The following is a 20,017-nucleotide window of genomic DNA, read 5'->3' as shown; positions in this document are numbered from 1 at the left end:
CTCTGAGCAACCTGGTCTAGTGGGAGGTGTCCCTGTCCATACAGGGGGTTTGGATCTAAATGATCTTCTAACTCAATCCATTTCATGATCCTATGAAGGCGGCCCCAAAACTCCTGATTTGCTCTGTGAAACATATTTTTTTTCCTGAGTACTTGGAGGCACCGAAGAGCTTGATACAAGCTTCTGCACTTAACACAGGGAGGCCCCCAAGCTCTAATATATTGTCAAACCCAAACCACACACATCAGATGGCACATTAAGTGACTACTGTTGAAAGAGGCAGCTCTGTGCTGTCTTCTGGGACATGTCCCTTCACGTGTTTCTGCTCTCAGCCTTGTGCTAGCACTAGAATTTGTGCTAATGGGCATCAAGACGGGCCATGAAGTAGGTCTCTCAAACACCTTTTTGCTTTTTTTATCTAGTTTAACTTTCTGGCATTTCAGTTCTCTGAGCCCTGTGCACCATTGTACAGAGCAGCACAATGAAGGAAGCAAAATGTAGGGCCAGGACCCCACTCCTCTGGCAGCCACTCTTAAGTGGATCACAGCTGCATTTCTCCTTCCCAGAGCTGTCAAAATCACATATTGCACAAAATAAACCCTACAGAATGAAGAGCTTAGACCTTACTCACACTTTCGATAAATATTTAATGTGCTCAGCTATCAGGTAAGTGTTGTCTGCAACTTAAAAACTTGGACAAACCAGCACATGGATAAATAATAAAGGTTTCTGTGAGCATGAATGCAACAAATGCCGGTGCAGGATGAAGGAAATGTTTATCAGAATTTAAAAGAAAAACAAATGTAAACATGGAGTATTAAAAGCCTCTGTTTAACTATTGTCATATCTGATTGCAGCATAACTTGGTCTACGATGTCAGTAATTGGAAACCTATGGTTCTACTCAATCCTGCTCTCATTTGAAATGCATTATGAGAACTATTTGTCTTATGCTCTGTTTGACCAATTATATGATCAATTTCAGCTGCTGAAGTAACCTGCTTCTTGAACAAATACTTAATCAGAAAGGTAAAACTCCATATTAAAAGTACCTTATATCTAAAACAAAACCAGATGTTATTTTGCTAAATTGGATTTTATACTGCATTCATAGCTGGCTCCTGTGACTTAAAAGAAAGCTTAGACCAGAATTGGAATTTACAAAAGGGATTATTTTGTTTGGTTTTCTGATGTTCATTTTAGATATTGCAGAACCTGTATTCTGAATATATAAAAAAGTCCTTTTTGATCCCTGTATTTCCAGCTCTCAGAGCAATGGGAGTTTTTGAAATTAAGTGACCATTGAGCTGATTCATCTGATTAACTGCAGTAATTTATAAAAAAAATACCTATACAAAAAGGTAAATGAATTTATGGTATCTAATTTATAAACTCTATTGTAACAATCTCTGGCTTCTTTCAAAAAAACACACAGGTCTTAAACTAATCTATTCCATCATTATTTTGGGGCTTTTTTGGCTTTATTTTTCTTACCCTTCATCTAAAAGTGACACGCAGACATGAGGAAGTAGAGAGCTAAATTGGCAAACTCTGTAAATCCTCTTATTACTACAACCAGAAACTCCCTTTGAGGTTTTCTGTAGGGAACTCTGACATTTTCACAATTGATTCAAATGCCCCAGGAGAGCAGAGACAGCCATTTCCAAAACAGAAATCAATTTTCAGGTTGTGTCTTCAAGTCATGCCAAAATAACTGAGAAAAATTATATCTCAATCTTAGCCACTGCTCAGCATCCAGCTATAAACTATTGTGTATCTTCCCACACTTATTTGGTTTTGATTAGACCAAAACCATCTTGGTGAGTTGGTGTAAATGTTTTGCATCTTTGGATGCTGAATTTAGATGTAGCAGTACATGAGACAGAAATCACAACCAGGGCAGTGAGTCTTACTCCTATCATCTTAGAGAAGCTATAAGAGAACCTATTTATTTTTCTTCCCTTTAGTTCAGAGGTGGTTTGGACGATCAGTCCTGTTGACATGCCACAAAACAGTTCCAGCAATCTATAACCTCACGAGTCAGTGTTAGAAACTGGAAAACGAAAATCCTCTGGTGTATCATGTACCACCAGAGTAATACAGGGTAAGATCAAAGGCTTTCCTGTGCTGTGATCCTAGGATGGTAAGGAGCTTGTTAGGTGGAAATGCTTGGGTATTTTTAGGAGTGGGGTTACATGGCAGAATACAGAAGGAGTTAAAAAAAAAAAAAAAAAGAAAAAAAAATAGAGGTTTTTAATATCTTTGGCCTCAGCCAGCCTGGTCAGAGGAAAATGCCCTTCTGTTCTCAAATAGAGTGAACAGTTTATCCACGGGTGAATACACATGCCAAGTAATATAGAAAATTATCAATAGCAGGACCATCAGAGTATTTGTGCAGTTGTGGCCATTTAGCAGTGCTACAAACACCCCCTTCCAAATTTTGCAACTCCCTTCCCAAACTCCCATTCATCCCCCTGAGGCCAAATGATTTGTCAAGGGGAGAAAATGTTCCTGGCTTCTTGAAGCATCTAGGATGACAAGCTTTGAAACATGAGATTAATTCAATGCAAATCAAAATATGGGACAACAGGTCATGCAAATAAAGCACTAATATACTTACAGCTGAAAAATCAGCAGGAGCCAAAATGTGTGGAGATAAACTGTCAGTCATTACAATTGTAAGTTAGCACAGTACATAGCATGTGTTTTTCCTTTTCAGTATTTATGTGAAAATAAATAGAAAGTCTTGCAAGCAAATATTTCCATGATCTACCTGAAAGGATGCTGTAGGGAGGTGGGTGTTGGCCTCTTCTCCCAAGTGAATAATGACAGAACCAGAGGAAATGTCCTGAAATTGCAGCAGGGGAGATTAAGTTTGGATATTAGGAACAATTTCTTTACCAAAGGAGTGGTCAGGCACTGGAACAGCCTGCCCAGGGAGGTGGTGGAGTCACTATCCTTGGAGGTGTTCAATAAAAGTGTAGATGAGGAACTTCAGGGCATGCTCTAGTGGCCGAGATTGTAGGTAGTGTGTAGTGGGTTTTTGGGGTCTGGTTTTGTGTTTGGTTTTTTTTTGGCAGTTTTTCTTGTTTGTTTGTTTGTATGGTTGGGCTCTGTGATCTCAGAGGTCCTTTCCAACCCTGGCTATTTTGTGTGATTCTGTGTGTCATCTGTGCAACCATGCCTATTTCTCAACTGTCTTTGCTGCCACTTAAAATTACGTACTATCAAAAACACTAACGCTGATGATAATCTGATACATTAATAGAAGCAGACAATATTATTCAACAAAAGAAAAGAATATCCGGTTTTCTTTTACTGCCAGTGGCCTTTGCAAAGCAGTGCTACATTATCAACCCAGGCAGAGGTGGCTGAATGCCCCCTTGAGACACTGTGGACAATCTGGAATGAATGACACATGCCGAGGTTCCTGAGTCTGTAGAACACAAAACCTCATTACTTTTTTTGTTTTGTTTTGTTTTGTTTACCTGTATGCGATAGAATGTCCAAATGTGCTTTTGAATCTTAATTTTCTGCTCTTTTCTTGACACACCATATCCATCTTTCAAACCAGAATTACATGAACAGTCTTTACACTAAAGAAACTGTATTTCCCAACAAACATCTCAGTGTTTCATTCATGTTACTTCTGAGTGGGAACATAGCTAACAAGATTGCTAACCCCAGTGCAAGGGACATAACCTAAATTCTATTAATTCAGTATTAACAATGCTTTTTTTGGTTTTCGTAGAAAAAACTGAATAATAATAATCATCATCATCGAATCATCACAGAATGGTTTGAGTTGGAAGAGACCTTAAAGATCTTCTAGGTACAATACCCCTGCCATGGGCAGGGACAGCTCCCACTAGACCAGATTGCTCAAAAACTCGTCCAATGTGGCCTTGGACATTTCCAGGGATGGGGCTTCCAACAATGTCCCTGGCAACCTGTGCCAGTGTCTCACCACTAAAGAATTTCTTCCTAATGTCTAACCTAAATGTCCTTTCCTCCAGTTTTAATCCATTACTCTTTGTCTTCTCACTACACAGCCTTGTAAAAAGTCCTTCCCCAGCTTTCCTGTAAGCCTTTTTCAGATACTGGAAGGCTGCTATGAGGTCCCCCTGACCTCATAGCAATAGGTTAAACATGATTGTAAAAGCACAACATATTCTCAAGCATCTGTGCTGGGAGCGTGTCAGATGTGAATGTTCCCCAGAATGCTCTAGAGTTCTCAAAGTCCTCAGTCAGTGGGACTGTATGCAGGAATCATTAGAACAATATTATTAATCTTGTAAAATAACATGCTAACAGCTTTTGTGTTTCTGCTTCGAAGCATTGTCAGTAATCTGTGCAGCTGCCACTTAAAAGATTTACAAATCAGTTTACTTCTAGAAATGCAGCACAATAGCCCATCCAAGGCAAGCTGCTCAATTAAGATACATCTTCCTAAAACTTAGGAGCTATCATCCAAATCACTGATAAAAGCAGACCAGCCTCAGAATGGGATATGAACTTCTTTCTCCATTAGAAATTGCCCAGTTACTCATCTCTGTTTTATCCCTCTTAATGGTGTCAAAGTCAATCTTTAACTCTTAGCTGATGACATCTACCTCTCAATAGCCTTGAAGATTAAACCCCAAATGTTTAAAAGCTAGATAAACTGCATTATTTGTCTCTCCTTTAACTGCTTTTTTACTTGAATATACTAAATTAGATTGAAAAGACACCCCTTATCTAACTAAAATAGCTGCATGTACCTATGTTGCTGGGAGTGACTTGTCAGAAGAACGGCCAATTGCACATGGGAGTCTGTGATCCTGAAAGGAGTAATCTAAACCTTCAAAGCCCTAACTGATGTCAAATCGTTTCTTTATACTGTTAGGAAAGCCACCCTCTTGGGACAGACCTTCTGCTTCAGTGCTGAAGAAGAGAATGCCTGGAAGCCAGCTCTTACCTCCTCTCACCAGGCTAAGAGCTCTCAAAAGACTTACTGAGATTTCAGCACCAGGGCCACAGACCTTCAAAGACGAAAGACCATTCTCAGCTGATACTTCAGAATCTGGCTACTCACTGCCTTTTTTAAGACATGCTGCAACTATAAACTAGGGCTTAGCTTACAAGCCTCTCTACCAGGTAACAAAACAATTCAGTTATGATATTTCTTTTAAAACCTTTTTTTTTTTTTCCTGGAAAAAAACCCCATCAACCAACTAAAAAGTCATCAAAGCTGACACTGACAGTGAACAATGTAAAAAGATGTGAAAATTTACACTTCTACATGAGCTTTCCAAATGAAACACATGTATGCATTTTTGCAGATGACACATCAGGATACTACCTGATATGAGAAGTTTTTTCTTGAGAAAACTTCAATATAGAAAGGCCAAACATTTAATAACAAACAGAGTTCACTGAATTAAAGTGGAATACAGTATTATCTTTAGAATTTGGAAACAGCCAAAGACAGAAATCCACTTCTACTTCTTCCTTTTCCTTTAACAGAACAATATTGATCTCTAGGAATCAGTTACTATGCAGTTACACACACAGTGGAAAGGTGTTTAGAGAAGGTCCTTTCTTATATAGACCTCACATAGTAAAATTTATACCTTGGACTTCTTAAAACAAGCACAGCAACTCCATCTTTGCTGTTTCCCCTTCAACCTATAATCAGGGCAATACAGATTGCTATCCCTCTGTCCCTTCTGCACAAAGAATAGATGTTCATTGCACCCCTTCAGCTACACAGTGTGATACATTTCTAATCTGATTGATCAATAGATTACATATACCATCAGTCTATATGTGCCAACAGGGAACACACATAGAATTATCCATGGAAAACATCAGGTCACATCCTTGCCTCTGCATCCCCCCAGCCCCCAAAATTTCACCCAGATCTCTCACAGTTAGCAAGAAACTGACCTTAGATATGAAAGGTATTCACAGAAATTATATGACTCCATGATACTAACAGTGATAAGAGATAGCCTGTGCACTGCACAGAAGCAAGAAGTATTTCCAGGCAACAGTGATATATAAAACCTGCTTATTAACTTGATTTATTTTTTTTCTTTTAAATAAAGGAAACAACTCTAAAGGAGTTTTTCAAAAAGGGCTTAAAGTAAAAAAACAAAGTAGGTCTTGAAATACAATTTCCGTCTAAACTTGATTTCAACTCACTTAAAAAATTTAGAGGGTTTGGGTTTGTTGGGGTTTTTTTATTCATTTGTTTGGTTTTCTTAGTTTTTTTTGTAATTCCAAATTAATTTCGATTTGGATATATAGAGAGCATTTTTCTACCCACAACTCAACATGAAACTACAAGCAAACACGAACATGAAAGCTAGCAAAGCAGAATTATAAGGCAGTTAAAATATTAATAACACCAGAGTGCCATTCCTTGCTCTGACATACCAAAGAAGATGGAACTGGTGAAGGAGCCACGTCCTCACAAATAAAAATCAACGTTTTAATCAGGATCAGGATGACGAAGTGTGAATTAGCAACAGCTATCTATTACACACTTTAGGAATTAAGCACCTGGGCATTCAATTTGGTACTATAATACTAATCAAGAAACAGTTTTTCCAAGGTGTTAGGGAAGTATCCTATGCTTTAAGAAGGAAGTCTCTGACAAAATTTCAAGCAGGAGAAAAATCTGCTCAGAACTTTACAGAAAAAAAATACACCTTTGAAACTGTCACATCACAGAATCCCAGACTCATGAAATGGTCTGGGTTGGAAGGGACCTTAAAGATCATCTAGATCCAACTCCCCTGAACTGGCAGGGACACCTCCCACAGGATCAGCTTGGTCAGGGCCATTCCAACCTGGTTTTGGACATTTCCTGGGATGGGGCTTCCACAGCTCCCCTGGGCAACCTGTGCCAGAGTCTCACCACCCTCATACGAAATAATTTCTTCCTAATGTTTAACCTAAATCTCCCCTCTTCCAGTTTGATCCATTACCTCTTGTTCTCTCACTACAAGCCCTTGTAAAAAGCCCCTCCCCAGCTTTCCTCTAGCCCCTTCAGATACTGGAAGGTTGCAATGAGATCTCTCCAGAGCCTTCTCTTCTGCACCCTGAGCCACCCCAGCTCTATTGCTAGCTTATTTGTTACTACATTTACACATAATGTGGAAATTTCAAATGACTTTTCATCTTTTTTAAGGCAAATATAACCATTTCACTACTGCTCCTTATTTTGGCAAGAAAGGCAACAGTCAACACAGCCCACAAAAAAGATGACTGACTGCAATGTCTTCCCAAAGTAAGGGCAATTATTCAGGGCAACTCTATTCCAATTGCCCATATTGCATCTGTGCAATATAACTGGTAAGATGATTGTCTAAGTGTATGTACATACAGCAACATACACACACATAGTTATATACACACAGGGTCTTCCTTTCTTACCACAGCATGCCCAATACTTGCTTTACAGAGAAGAAAAAAGATTTAATTTAAAAAAACCCAAAACATTTCACAACTTCATAACATAAAAAGCACAAAGTATTTGCCAAAGTAAGTACATCAGCCCATCCCTAGGCACAGAACATCAGTTTGATGGATGGCAGATTGATTCATTTTAGGCAGAACCCAAGAAAGGGACTTTCCTGAGCAGAATAAGGTAGTTGGCATTAAGAATAACAAAAGTAAAAAAAGTTTGCAGTGCAGAGTTCAAAACGAAATATAAGGAAGTACATACACCTGAACAATTCCACATAATCTAAACACAAGTGGGTGTCATTACAAAGGTATTAAAAATGCTGAGGTAACTTTACAATGCATCTGTAACTAAAATACTGAAGTAAGCTTTGATATGGCCTTTAATTTTTTTAATATTTTTTTTTGGTAATAGCCCCCTATTTCATGAATTCTATACGTATGAAATCCAAGAAACTCTCTCCTTCAAACAATTTTTTCCTTCAAGTGTTTGTTTTTGTTTTGTTTTGTTTTGTTTTTTAATATCTCCAGAGCCTAAGAAAATGTTTAGAGTAATTTATAATTAGAATTAGAGCACTGCTTAGTTCTGTGTTTTAAATATTATTTTAACTTTGGTTTTATTTTGGCGTAGCCATATGGGCTTTGTTTATGACAGAAAATGCATAACGTACTGTAGCCACATGCAACATTTTGGTCACCCCAAAATACATCAGAAAGCTTAGTTTTTCCACTATATAATTGATTGGGAGCAAAAAAAAAAATGAAGCTTTTTATATACAGCAGTCATTTTCACTCATCAGAACATCAATTTTTAGACCATAGAACAAGAAAGTACAGCTGCACTATCTGACAGTTCTTTGCCTTTCTGCTTTTCTGTTCAGTGAAAATATATTATAACCATTTCCATCAAAGAACTGATTTATTCTCTAGAGAGGGTGCACATGTTCAGTGTGGGCTATGGCTAGTTAAACTCTAGTGTACACTACTTCCATGAGTAAACATATATCTCAAAAATCTATTTCAACATTAAATTCTGCTTTTCTAGTGTGAAATGATGACAAAAGGATTTGGTATTGACATCATACAAAGATTTTGAATGAGCTTGAAATTTTTTTGAAGGGAGAAATGAAAACATGCATCAGTGGAGTAGGTGTTAAAAGTTTTCTGATATTAACCATCATGAGTTTCACTGTGATTTCTGTTTCACAGTGCTGGGTTATCTGGTGTGTAATCATTCTCAGTCTAATTGCTTACACTTATCTGTACACATCCTAGACCCTGGTTGGTTGATATTTTAAAATACACTGCCTTGCCATTAAATAAAAATCTATAAATTTGTGAAAGATAATGAGCTATTTCATATTTATTAAAAATCTTAATTGCATTTGGAGTTCAAAACAGGTCACACTTTCTCTTATTGATAAATCTACCATACACACACACATGCACCCCCCATGTTCTCTATTTAAAGTATCTTTTTTAACTTCACGCAATATTTGAAAAAAACCTGTTTAGAGAAGCAGGCAAAATACATCACACGAGGGGGGCAAGCACATCATTTCTTTACACAACACGATGGAATACAGAGTCTGTAGAAACCTGGAGGTAGAAACCAAAACATTTTAACAAGAAAACTCTTCCAAGAGTACACCGCAAGTCACAGAGAATCAATACTCAAACAGATGCTACCAACCAAAAGCTCACACTCGTGTATCATTTTTTCAGAAGGCACCACTAAACACAAACCGAGACACAGCACGAAAAGTTGCCCTCACCACCAAACCTCACTTTCTTTCCCTGCGGCATCCTCTAAAGTCGCTTGGAGAGTGAAGAACTGGCTCACCTGCAGCGGGGGGGACCAGCCGTGGGCACAGACACACTCCGAGCGCCGCTCCCCGGGGCTGCCCTGTGGCTTGGCTGGGCATTTCTGGGGGCTCTTCCGCACAGCGTCCCACAAAGGGACCAACTTGCTCCTGCTCTGGCTGGCACTCCCGGGTCCCCAAGAGGGAAGAGCCTGAGAGCTATACTGGAGCCCCGGAGGATGCTGGTGCCAACGACAGGCGCAGTGAGCATCCCTGGCCGCGGACACCCCGCTCCTGCCGCCAGCCAGCCCCTCGGCCCCCCTGCCGCTGCGGCGCTGCCGGGGCAGGTGTGCGTGCATGGCACCCGCGGCTGCTCCGGGCCAGTTTGCGGGGAAGCGCTGCTCCTCCCCGAGGCGAGGGCCTCTCGCCGGGCCTCTCCAGCCCCCCGGCACAGCTAGCGGCGGGGCAGGGCGGCGGGGCGCGGCGGGAGCTGCTGGCCGGCAGCTCGGTGGCAACCCCGGGCTCCGCTCCCGCAGCGACCTGCCAGCATCCCCGCTGCAGGCAGAAGCAATCAATGCTCTGCGCGGCTGGGACGCGCGCCTGCATCCCTTGCTGGATGACAAACCACGGGAGAACGACACCAACCAACCAACCAACCAACAACAACAACAACAAAAAACCCAAACAAAACCCACTCTTGTAATTTTCAGGAATATTTATGTTGTGGTTTTTTTCCCCAGCTGACCCTGACAGAACTCGCAGGCTCCCCGCTGAAGCAGATTTATAGGTACAAGCTCCACTGGCAAAGTGCTTTCTTATGGGATCAGCATCCAGAAACAGTGCTGAAAAAGATCTCCCTTTGCCAATGCTCAAAACACACACGGGAGCATTTTTCTTTTCCTTGCATGCCTGAAAAGACCTTGTCAACAAAATTGCATCAGAAGATGCACATGACAAGTTCAGGAGGAATTTTATCTGCCCTAAATGCTAAACTGTAGCATATACTTTGGGGTGTACTAATGTATATAAACATAATGGAATGACACCAAGAGGCCAAAATTAAAAATAAACCAACTTAGAAATGTTCTGTTCAACAAATTAATACATCTTCAGCAGCCTATAGACACAAATGTGAATGTATTTATTTGTGCACAAGCTCTTCAAGATTATGATTGATGTATAAATTTCTCCTCTTTTTTTCCACTCCTTACAAATTCTTTGTTGCTTGGCAATAAACTTCTGAGGTTTCTTTTACTAATACAATGTCTTTTTCCTTAACATTTCCTGCAATGTTTATTTGCAAGTACTTTCCTTTTTCTCGTAGAAGTGACAGGGTGTAAAAGGTTTGAAACCTAGGCTGAGCCTTTCAAGTATCTGGGATTCAGGGATATAATCCAGTCTCAGCTGACTAAGTTTTTAGCCTGTGAAGACTTAGTGGATCTTGGGCCCCTATAGACCTAAATTTTTCTGAGATTCTATCTTTTATTTTAACCTAAGCCTGTCTGAAGTACTTTTAATCACAGAAAATAACTGAATGATTCTTAAAAACAAATACAGAACTGTGTGACAGAATCCTTTTATGCCTATTGGTGTTCACCTAGAATTTAAATACAGAAAAACTGAACAGATTTCAGAAGTTATAGCTATAGTTTTACCATTCCAAAGACTAAAGCAAATCTGGATTTTCTATAAGGCCTTTGACACTGTCTCCCCTAATGGAAATGGCTGTTCATGGCTTGGACGGGCACACACTCTGCTGGGCAAAACACTGGCTGGACAGCTGGGCCCAGAGAGTGGTGGGGAATGGTTAATGGTTGGACTTGATGATCTTAAAGCTCTTTTCCAACCTTAGTGATTCAGTGATTCTATAATTTCTATGATTCTATGAATTTCAAAGAGACAACTACAAATATTTGCAAATGTACTTTCAAATCAGAGAAATTAATTTTTACTAACACTTCGGTGCAATAAGACTTGCTTAATTTATTTAATTCCTCCTAAATTACTAACCTAAAATTCCTCAAACCATAGGCATTTCTGAAATACATAACAATTCAGCCTGGCAGTAAGTCTTAATGAAAAATGACAGCAATGCTCTAACCGTGGAAAAAATACTTTGACAACATTGTCATTCAAATTGTTGCATGTAAAACAAACATAAGTTTTAACTGTATTTTCATTCAATGTGCTTTCCCCAGGCTACACCACAATCATGTTATAATGTGAGGTTTGTTCAGAACTTTACTGAAAAGCCAAAATTATACACCTGGCTGTGTCTTCTCACTTAGCACATGCCCAACTGCAAGTACTCTCATAGCTTTGCATACAGTTAAGGTCACTTCATGTTTGAAGATCAAACACTAATGCACTTCTGACTTGCAGAAGTGGACTGAATACAGAAGCCAGAACTTAAAAATCTGAACTAAGGAAGTCTACAAGGTAATCATTGCTACATGTAAAGTAAATGTAAAGATACATAAGACTGAATCCATGTTTGTGCAGTTTTCTCAAGCAGGAGTGAAGGTGTGTGAGTTGTTCAGCAGGCTGCTTTTCTCTAGCACCCAAGGGTAACTTAACCTTGAACGCCTAGAAACTTGTCTATGAGAAGTAAATCCAAATCCTTACTGCATCATTTCCAGCAGGACTGTATCTATATAAGAAATGTCTATATTACCATTAATTGATGCTATAAATCACATCTAAAGTAATAATATAATTGTTTATATACCATATATATATATAAATATTTTTAAACAAAAAACATTAACAAGGCCAAATTCAGATTTCATCATCACAGACCTATATTAGCAATGTCCACCACCTTAAGACCATCAGCTTTTTGTCACATAGCAAGCGACCTAGTTCACTCCAGAATAGACTGATGCTATTGCAGCTTTCTCAAGTGCCAGTTGGAATTTTAAAAGAATCAGTTTAAATATTCCTTTCAAAGCTATTTGGAGAAATCTGGCTAATTGCAGAAGTAAAAAAAAAAAAAAAAAGTTTTTAAATTTTTAAAAGGCCACTCAAAGAAAGATATTAAAAAGAAAAATTAGGGTAAGCTACAACATGGTTAGGGAGTGGAAAGAATCTACACATTCTGCAACCAGATGTACTTCTACAGTTCTAATATAGGGGAAGCCACCAGGGCACTGTCTATCACAAACTTCTACAGTCTGACATTCCAAAGCAGCAGACGACCTTTTAGGAACCTTACTACACCCCAACCAGAACCATGCAAACTGCAAAGGCATCCTCTTGGCTGTAAGGTTTATTCATATGCTGTTAATACACTGTATTTTGAACGACTTCCTAAGAGAATGTGGATTTATTATTTAATTTTTTAAAAAAGAATTTGACACCACTGAACTTGCCCTGAAGCTCCCCAACACTTCTAGGCTAGTTCATACTTGGAAAATCCAGAAAGAAAAAAAAAATCCTACTAATAAATCATTTAGCTGTCCACATTATTTTCAAGTTTATCACTGCCTGTGTGAGAGAAAAATACTTGACTATGGGATGTGTATATGCAACTAATTGCCAGACAACACGGTAAGATGGATTTAAAAGATAATGCAATTTCATGAGCTGTAATCGAATATTAGGCAGGATGACATGCACTTCTGGATGAACTTGGATTAACACATGGCTCAAATCCACATGCCCAACTATCATCTTAATTTGATAATAACTGGTGCACGATGCAAAACTGAATATTGTATAGTACATTGTGTGAACTGTGTTTGACCTGATACTGTTTTGTACTAATTTTCTTTTTAAAATATTAAGTAGGCATGACAAAATGGAGCAAATAGATTTAGCTGATATTCTACCAGCACAAATAACTGTAACTGGATTACAGTAATGTTGGACATACACCAAAAATAAACACTAAGAAGATTTTGCTTCAGGCAAAAATGTGCATATGGGAAACAAGAGTGCATATGGGAAACAAAATTATTAATAGAGTTCTGAAAGGGAAGCTAGAAGCCTGGGTGAAGATGATTTAGATGTAGTAACAGATTTTTCCCTCCAACCAAGGATGCAATGTTATGCAACTATAAAAATACAGGATGAAAGAAGAGTAATAATTGTGGAGCGGACCAGCTTATTTAGTGGACCTAAAATTTCTACAAATATTTTTCTAGAAAGAAAAACAATGAGAACATTTATTAGTATGAGAGCAAGGTTACTGAAATAAGTGAAAAGCAATCTCTTTGCAACTTTTTTGTTGCTGTTTGGTGAAAAGCAATTATGTTTGTATAGAAATAATACTGTAGTGGTGTTATAGAACAGAAGCAATGGTTGTGATTAGTCCAAAATTAGGCTAGGAGCCAAGTGATCTGGCACAACATGTTGCTGTCATAGGATACCTAGGAAATCTTGGGCAAATTACTTGTTTCCGGGCCTATTCTATATGTAAATGAAAAAATCATTTAATTTAATGAAACCAGTACAAAAGGAATATGAAAGGACACATCTGAAATAAAACAGCTCAGCTTCTATTTCAGGCATGCCCACTCCTCCCTTCCTCCAGGTTTGTAAAACAAGAGAGGCATGCAGGACAACAACATCAAAAAATAAATCAGTGAAAGAGGAAAAATAAAATGTGGTTATTTAAAAAAGCAATCACCATTAATGAAATTTAATTGGAAATCTGTCAATGGTCTTTAAAAGTAATATTTTGTTTACTTAAAGAATTTGTATAACACTTATGTCCTTTAGACTAAAAGATGAGGCTCAAGCTTTGAAGTTTTATCCAAAAATATCAGCACAGCAGAGAGACACAGCTCCCTGTACAACATATCTGCCTGTATGATCAAGGGCATGTCCTTTTGACTTTTAGGAGTGGATAAAAAAGCTTAAGGAGTTACAAATATAAACATATCCATTCTCAGTGTTAGCTGCATGTCCTGGGGTTAACATAAGGGCAATAATTTAGAAATCAAGATACAATGAAAAAGAAAAATGACAAGGGTTTGGGAGGGAACTATATCAGCAGAAGAAAACAACTCTCAACTGGGAATATTAAGTCAAAGTCAATCATGTCAAAGCTTGTGGAGAACAGAGCAACAGGTTTACCAATTTCACATCCAAGTGAATCAAGGGATCATTAAATTGCAGTGGAAAGACAAAAACAAGAGCATTTCCATGCCAATTCAGAAACATCTCTTACAGAACCTGTTATTTTCAGGTAGAAGTGCATAACAGTTTGTGGAGTTCTTTCCTCTGGAGACTTTTGAGCACTTTATTTTAGTGCTTTAGTTTCCCTTAAACTAGATTCATCTAACAACATTAGGTAAAATAACGTAGGTGGAACTGCAAAAAGGTCTGTTTAAAAAAGATAGTTTAAATGCAGAGGGTAGAAAGGACAGCAAGGGTTCCTGCAACCATCATTTTCACTAGGTAGGAAATACAAACTGACTGTGCTTTTCCAACTGCTGCAGAGGACAAAGAGGGCCAGGTTCAAGGCTTTCTCAAAATATTTAAATGCAACCTTGAACTTCCACCGACTATTATGAGAAACAAAAGTCCTTTGCTTGCATACCTTTGGCTGGGTAGGTTGTGACAAGCACTGCTGAGTCCAAAGACTTTAACCTCTTTAATAACTCCTCAGCTTACAGAGGTTAATACTAGCACTTTGGCAAGTCTAAGACCGTTTTCTAAAGAACTGATTGTGTACTTATAGTTTTTTGGAATTGCATTTCAAAATTTCATTATCAGTCTAACACTCCAAAATTGTTTTGCATGTAAAATAAAAGGGTACAAAGAAATGTTCATGACTAATAGTTACTGAAAACTCGTATCTCCAAGTTGAGTTGCATGAAGACATTCAGTGCCTTAAACTATTCTTATTTGTCTGTCTGTTAAATTAAGAATAAACCATCTTGTTATTTACTCTTGGTGGGTCTTGATTTTGAAAGAGAAATTCAACTACTTTGGGTTTCCATTCAGGTAGTCACCTAAGCTGTAAAAGTATACCATGAATACCCAGGAGATGTCCATAGAGAAAATCATTTGGGAGTTTTATTAGAGTAACATTGCAAGAAGATGCAATGGTCTGAAGTTTTGCCAGGAGAGGCACCCAACACCCACTTAACCAAACCAGCAGCAGTTTGGTACAGACTCCAAAGGAGGTAAAGGCCTGAGCCGTAGCTGGGCCAAGAACTCTATGAAACCCATAAATGAGCAGAGTGACCCAGTGAGCACCAGTGCATATGAGTGTGGATCACCAGTCATGCATCAATACATGAAAAGTGTGTTTTTTCCTAGACTAATTTACCAAGGATCAAAGAAAGTTGTTGGTATAAGAAATCTTGTGCATGTCTGATCTAATGGAAGGGAGGTTGGAACTAGATGATCTTTAAGGTCACTTCCAAACCAAACCATTCTATAATTCTCATATTATTAAGTTTCTCTTCTAGAGAAGCTGGTGGCTCACGGCATACACAGGTACACTCTCCACTGGGTAAAAAACTGGCTGGCTGGCCAAGCCCAGAGAGTTGTCATGAATGGTGTTGGAACCAGTTGGCAGCTGGTCACCAGTGGTGTCCCACAAGGCTCAGTTTTGGGTCCAGTCTTGTTCAATATCTTTATTAATGATCTAAATGTGGGGATGGAGTGCTTCCTAAGTAAGCTTGCAGATAACAATAAGCTGGGAGGAAGTGTCGACTTGCTTGAGGGTGGGAAGGTTCTGCAGAGAGACCTGGACAGACTGGACTGATGGGCCGAGGCCAATTGTATGAGGTTTAACAAGACCAAGTGCCGAGTCCTGCACTTTGGTCACAACAACCCCATGCAAAGCTAAAGGACTGGGGATGAGTGCTTTGAAAGCTCCATGGTGGAGAAGGACCTGGGGGTGCTGGTTGACAGCCAACTTAACACGAGCCAGCAGTGTGCCCAGGTGGTCAAGAAGGCCAGTGGCATTCTGGCCTGCATCAGGAGTAGTGTGGCCATCAGTAGAGAGGTGATCCTGCCCCTGTGCTCAGCAGTGGTGAGGCTGCACCTTGAGCACTGTGTGCAGTTCTGGGCCCCTTACTACCAGAAGGATGTAGAAGTTGCTGGAGGTGTCCAGAGGAGAGCTACCAAGCTGGTGAAAGATCTGGAGAATAAGCCCCATGAGAAGAGGCCGAGGGAACTGGGATTCTGAGGAGGCTGAGGGCATCAGTACAGGTTAGGAGATGACCTGCTAGAAAGCAGCTCCTTGGAGAAGGACCTTGGAGTCCTGGTGGACAAGTGGTCCACGGGACAGCAATATGCTCTTGTGGCCAAGAAGGCCAATGGTATCCTGGGGTGCATTAAGAAGAGTGTGTCCAGCAGGTCGAGGGAGGTTCTCCTCCCCCTCTACTCTGCCCTTGTAAGACCACGTCTGGAGTATTGTGTCTAGCTCTAGGCTCCCCAGTGTGCAAGAGCGACAGGGATTTACTGGAAAGAGTCCAATGGAGGCTACAAGGATGATTAAGGGACTGGAACATCTGTCATATGAGGAGAGGCTGAGAGACCTTGGGCTGTTTAGCCTGGAGAAAGTAAGACTGAGAGGGAACCTTATTAATACCTATAAATATCTGAAGGGTGGGTGTCAATAATGGGCCAGTCTTTTTTCAGTGGTGCCCTGTGATAGGATGAGGGGAAATGGTACCAAGTTACAACACAGGACGTTCCACCTCAACATGAGGAAAAACTTCTTTACTGTGAGGTTGATGGAGCCCTGGGACAGGCTGCCTGGAGAGGTTCTGGAATCTCCTTCTCTGGAGACTCTCAAAACCCATCTGGATGCATTCCTGTGTGATCTGCCCTGGCTGTTTCTGCTGCAGCAGGGGCATTGGACTTGGTGATCTTCAGAGGTCCCTTCCAACCCCTATGATTCTATGTTTCTATATATAATTATGCTCCAGGACATGAAAATAAATAAATAAATAAACAATAAACAAACTGTCATGGTTTGACTCAGGATCAGCAATTAAACCAGAGACAATAATGCTCTCGATCCCCTCCCCCTCCCACCCAGGTAGGGAAGGACAAAGAGAATGAAGGAGAGAGACTCTCTGGATTGAAAACTAAACTAGACAGCTTTAATTAAACACTAATGATAAAAGAAAATATGTAGGATTATACACAAATGTGTTCAGGAATGTGCAAAACCCTCCTCCCACCCCCAGCAACTCCCTGGTATCTCCTGAGCTGTGAGCAGCCCTGAAATGTCCTGGAGCTGCTGGAGAGAGGGCAGAGCAGACAGGAGCTGAGGGGTGAGTGATGAGGGTCGGGAACACACGAGCCTGGGGATAATGGTGATGGACAGACAGAGTCCTCCCTGGATGCCAGCCATGGATGGAAGAGAAGGGAAGATACAGGAAGGAAGTTGTCTTCTGTGATCTCTGACCTTCCTCTGATCTTAATTAGATATATGGAATGGAATATCTCTGGCCAATTTTGCTGTCTGTCTAACTCAGCCTCCTACAGGGGGTTCATAGATCTCCCGGTAGCGTCTGAGCCAGCAGGGCAAAGATGTGACCTTGGCATCTCATCAGTAACATAAACATTCCAGTGTTACCAGTCCACTAGCTGGAACACTTGCTGCTAGTTAAAAGGGAGCTTACTGAAGGAAAAAAAAAAAAAAAAAATCAGTAAAATGAAAATTGGCTTCATCTTGGCTCAAACCAGGACACAAACAAACACATAAACAAAGCTACAGGCAGATAACTCTGAAAGAGTGGGCTCCACTTTTCCTGAATTTCCATCTCCCTGCCACCAAGCACAAAGCACTAGCTATTATTAACCAGCTAATCTCAAATCATACAAAGAAATCTTCACACAAATGTGAAAGCATATTTTTAACTAGTTCGGAGCAAAACATGATGACATATTCATCTACCATTTCAATCAAACTTAATTTTATTCCCTCATGACTAATGACTGATTAGTGAATTGCTTTTATGCCAAAATAACTGCTTCTAAATACATTCTGAAATAGATATAATGATTGCAAGAAATGACAACAGGCAAAAGGGAGCATATATCAAAAACAGTTCTCCAGATTTTTTTCAGCCCATGCATATATCGACTTGTGAAGACAATACTGAAAGTTTTAGAGGAACAGATCAATAAGAATTTGTCACTGGGGAGAAAAAGGAAAAAATTTCCTGAGATCTCAAATACTTTAGTGCTTCTCAGAAAATATTTTGGAACAGTGAATCTAAGCAGAATTTTTTTTTTGTAAAGATAATACCCTAGCTCTGTTTTCCTTCTTATTTAATTTCTCTAGAAAGTGAGCTACTGAAGTTTAGAACTAAAAATTTTAGATGGACATGAAAGGTAACAAGAAGGGTTTCTACAGGTAGACCAGCAACACAAGGTAGATGAAGGAAAATCATAGGATCATAGAATACTGAGTTGGAAAGGACCTTGAGGATCATCTTGTTCAAGTTTCTTCACAAAAGCATAGTGCAGACAAGTCCAGCTGAAGATCTGTAACTAGTGGAGTCCCCCAGGGTTGAGTGCTGGGTCCAGTCCCATTTAACTTCATCAAAAACGGATGAGAGGACAGAGTGTATCCTCAGCAAGTTTGCTGATGACACAAAGCTGGGAGAATTGGCTGATTCACTTGAAGGTTGTGCTGCCATTCAGTGAGATTTGGGCAGGCTGGAGAGCTGGGCAACCAGGAACCTAATGAGGTTCTGCAAGAATAAGTGTAGAGTCCTGCACCTGGGAAGGAACAACACCATGCACCAGTACAAGTTAGGAGATGATCTGCTAGAAAGCAGCTCCTTGGAGAAGGACCTTGGAGTCCTGGTGGACAAGTTATCCATGGGACAGCAATGTGCTCTTGTGGCCAAGAAGGCCAATAGTATCTTGGGGTGCCTTAAGAGGAGTGTGCTCAGCAGGTCGAGGGAGGTTCTCCTCCCCCTCTGCTCTGCCCTAGTAAGACCCCACCTGGAGTGTTGTGTCCAGCTCTGGGCTCCCCATTTCAAGAGGGACAGGGATTTACTTGAGAGAAACCAACAGAGGCTACAAGGTTGATTAAGGGACTGGAACACCTGAAGGGCAAATCTAGCAACCTTCTTAAACGGATGGTTACAGAGGAGCCAGAGCCAGACTTTTCTAAGAGCTGCACAGCTATAGGCAAGGAACAATTAAAAAAAGCTGCACCAAAGGAAATGTATTTAGATGTTAGGAAAAAAAGAAACACCATGAATGTGATGAAGCAGAGGAACAGGTTGCCCAGAATATAAAAAGCACTAATACAATTTTTGCAATTGCTTCTTTTACTCAAGAAATGTTCCTTAGAATGGAGCACATCTTTTGATGGCTGGTCAGGCAATCTTTGGTGTCTCTGCTTGAGCCACCCAGCTAGGATAAACCACAATAGAAAGTTACCTCAGTGTAAGTTAAGGCAATTATTTGATAGAAGTGACAATTGGTTAATATTTCCAAAGACAACTCAGCCTTGTTTCTCTTATTCTTTCCTCCAAAATATTTTTTTTAAATACTAATTGTAAATCCTGGCAGTTGAAGACAATTTTATTCTGGAAAATTCATACAGTGGAATTGCCAGCAATTTGAAAGAATATGAGAAAACTGAAGAAAGTATAAAAACAAATCCAAAATAAATCAGCCTTGATTATTCAAGGACATTCAACACGGCAAAAGAGGACACTAGTTTGCATTAAATACAAATTGTTCATTTTCAGGAAAGAAATAACACATTTTTTTTTCATCAATATCTTTAGACAGCTCTCAGTAGATTTTCAGGGAATTAGATTTTTAAAG

At 39.8% G+C, this 20,017-nt stretch overlaps 1 protein-coding gene across 17 annotated transcripts in view; it reads right to left on the bottom strand.

The window, feature by feature from the left end:
* DLG2 (discs large MAGUK scaffold protein 2) overlaps nt 1-20,017 on the bottom strand; it is a 1,033,121-nt gene that overhangs the window by 441,842 nt on the left and 571,262 nt on the right. For 4 of the 17 annotated variants that reach the window (XM_051620347.1, XM_051620377.1, XM_051620423.1 and 1 more), the window contains exon 1: nt 9,295-9,612. The exons of the other annotated variants lie outside the window; for them this stretch is intronic. In XM_051620347.1, coding sequence (XP_051476307.1) covers nt 9,295-9,612 — 318 coding nt within the window. Of the gene's footprint in view, nt 1-9,294; nt 9,613-20,017 lie in introns of those variants that run through there. 17 annotated transcript variants of the gene reach the window in all.

Source organism: Apus apus, chromosome 1 (assembly GCF_020740795.1).
Source record: "Apus apus isolate bApuApu2 chromosome 1, bApuApu2.pri.cur, whole genome shotgun sequence".
In the NCBI taxonomy this organism is placed as follows: domain Eukaryota; kingdom Metazoa; phylum Chordata; class Aves; order Apodiformes; family Apodidae; genus Apus; species Apus apus.
This window is presented reverse-complemented; position numbering and strand designations above follow the sequence as displayed.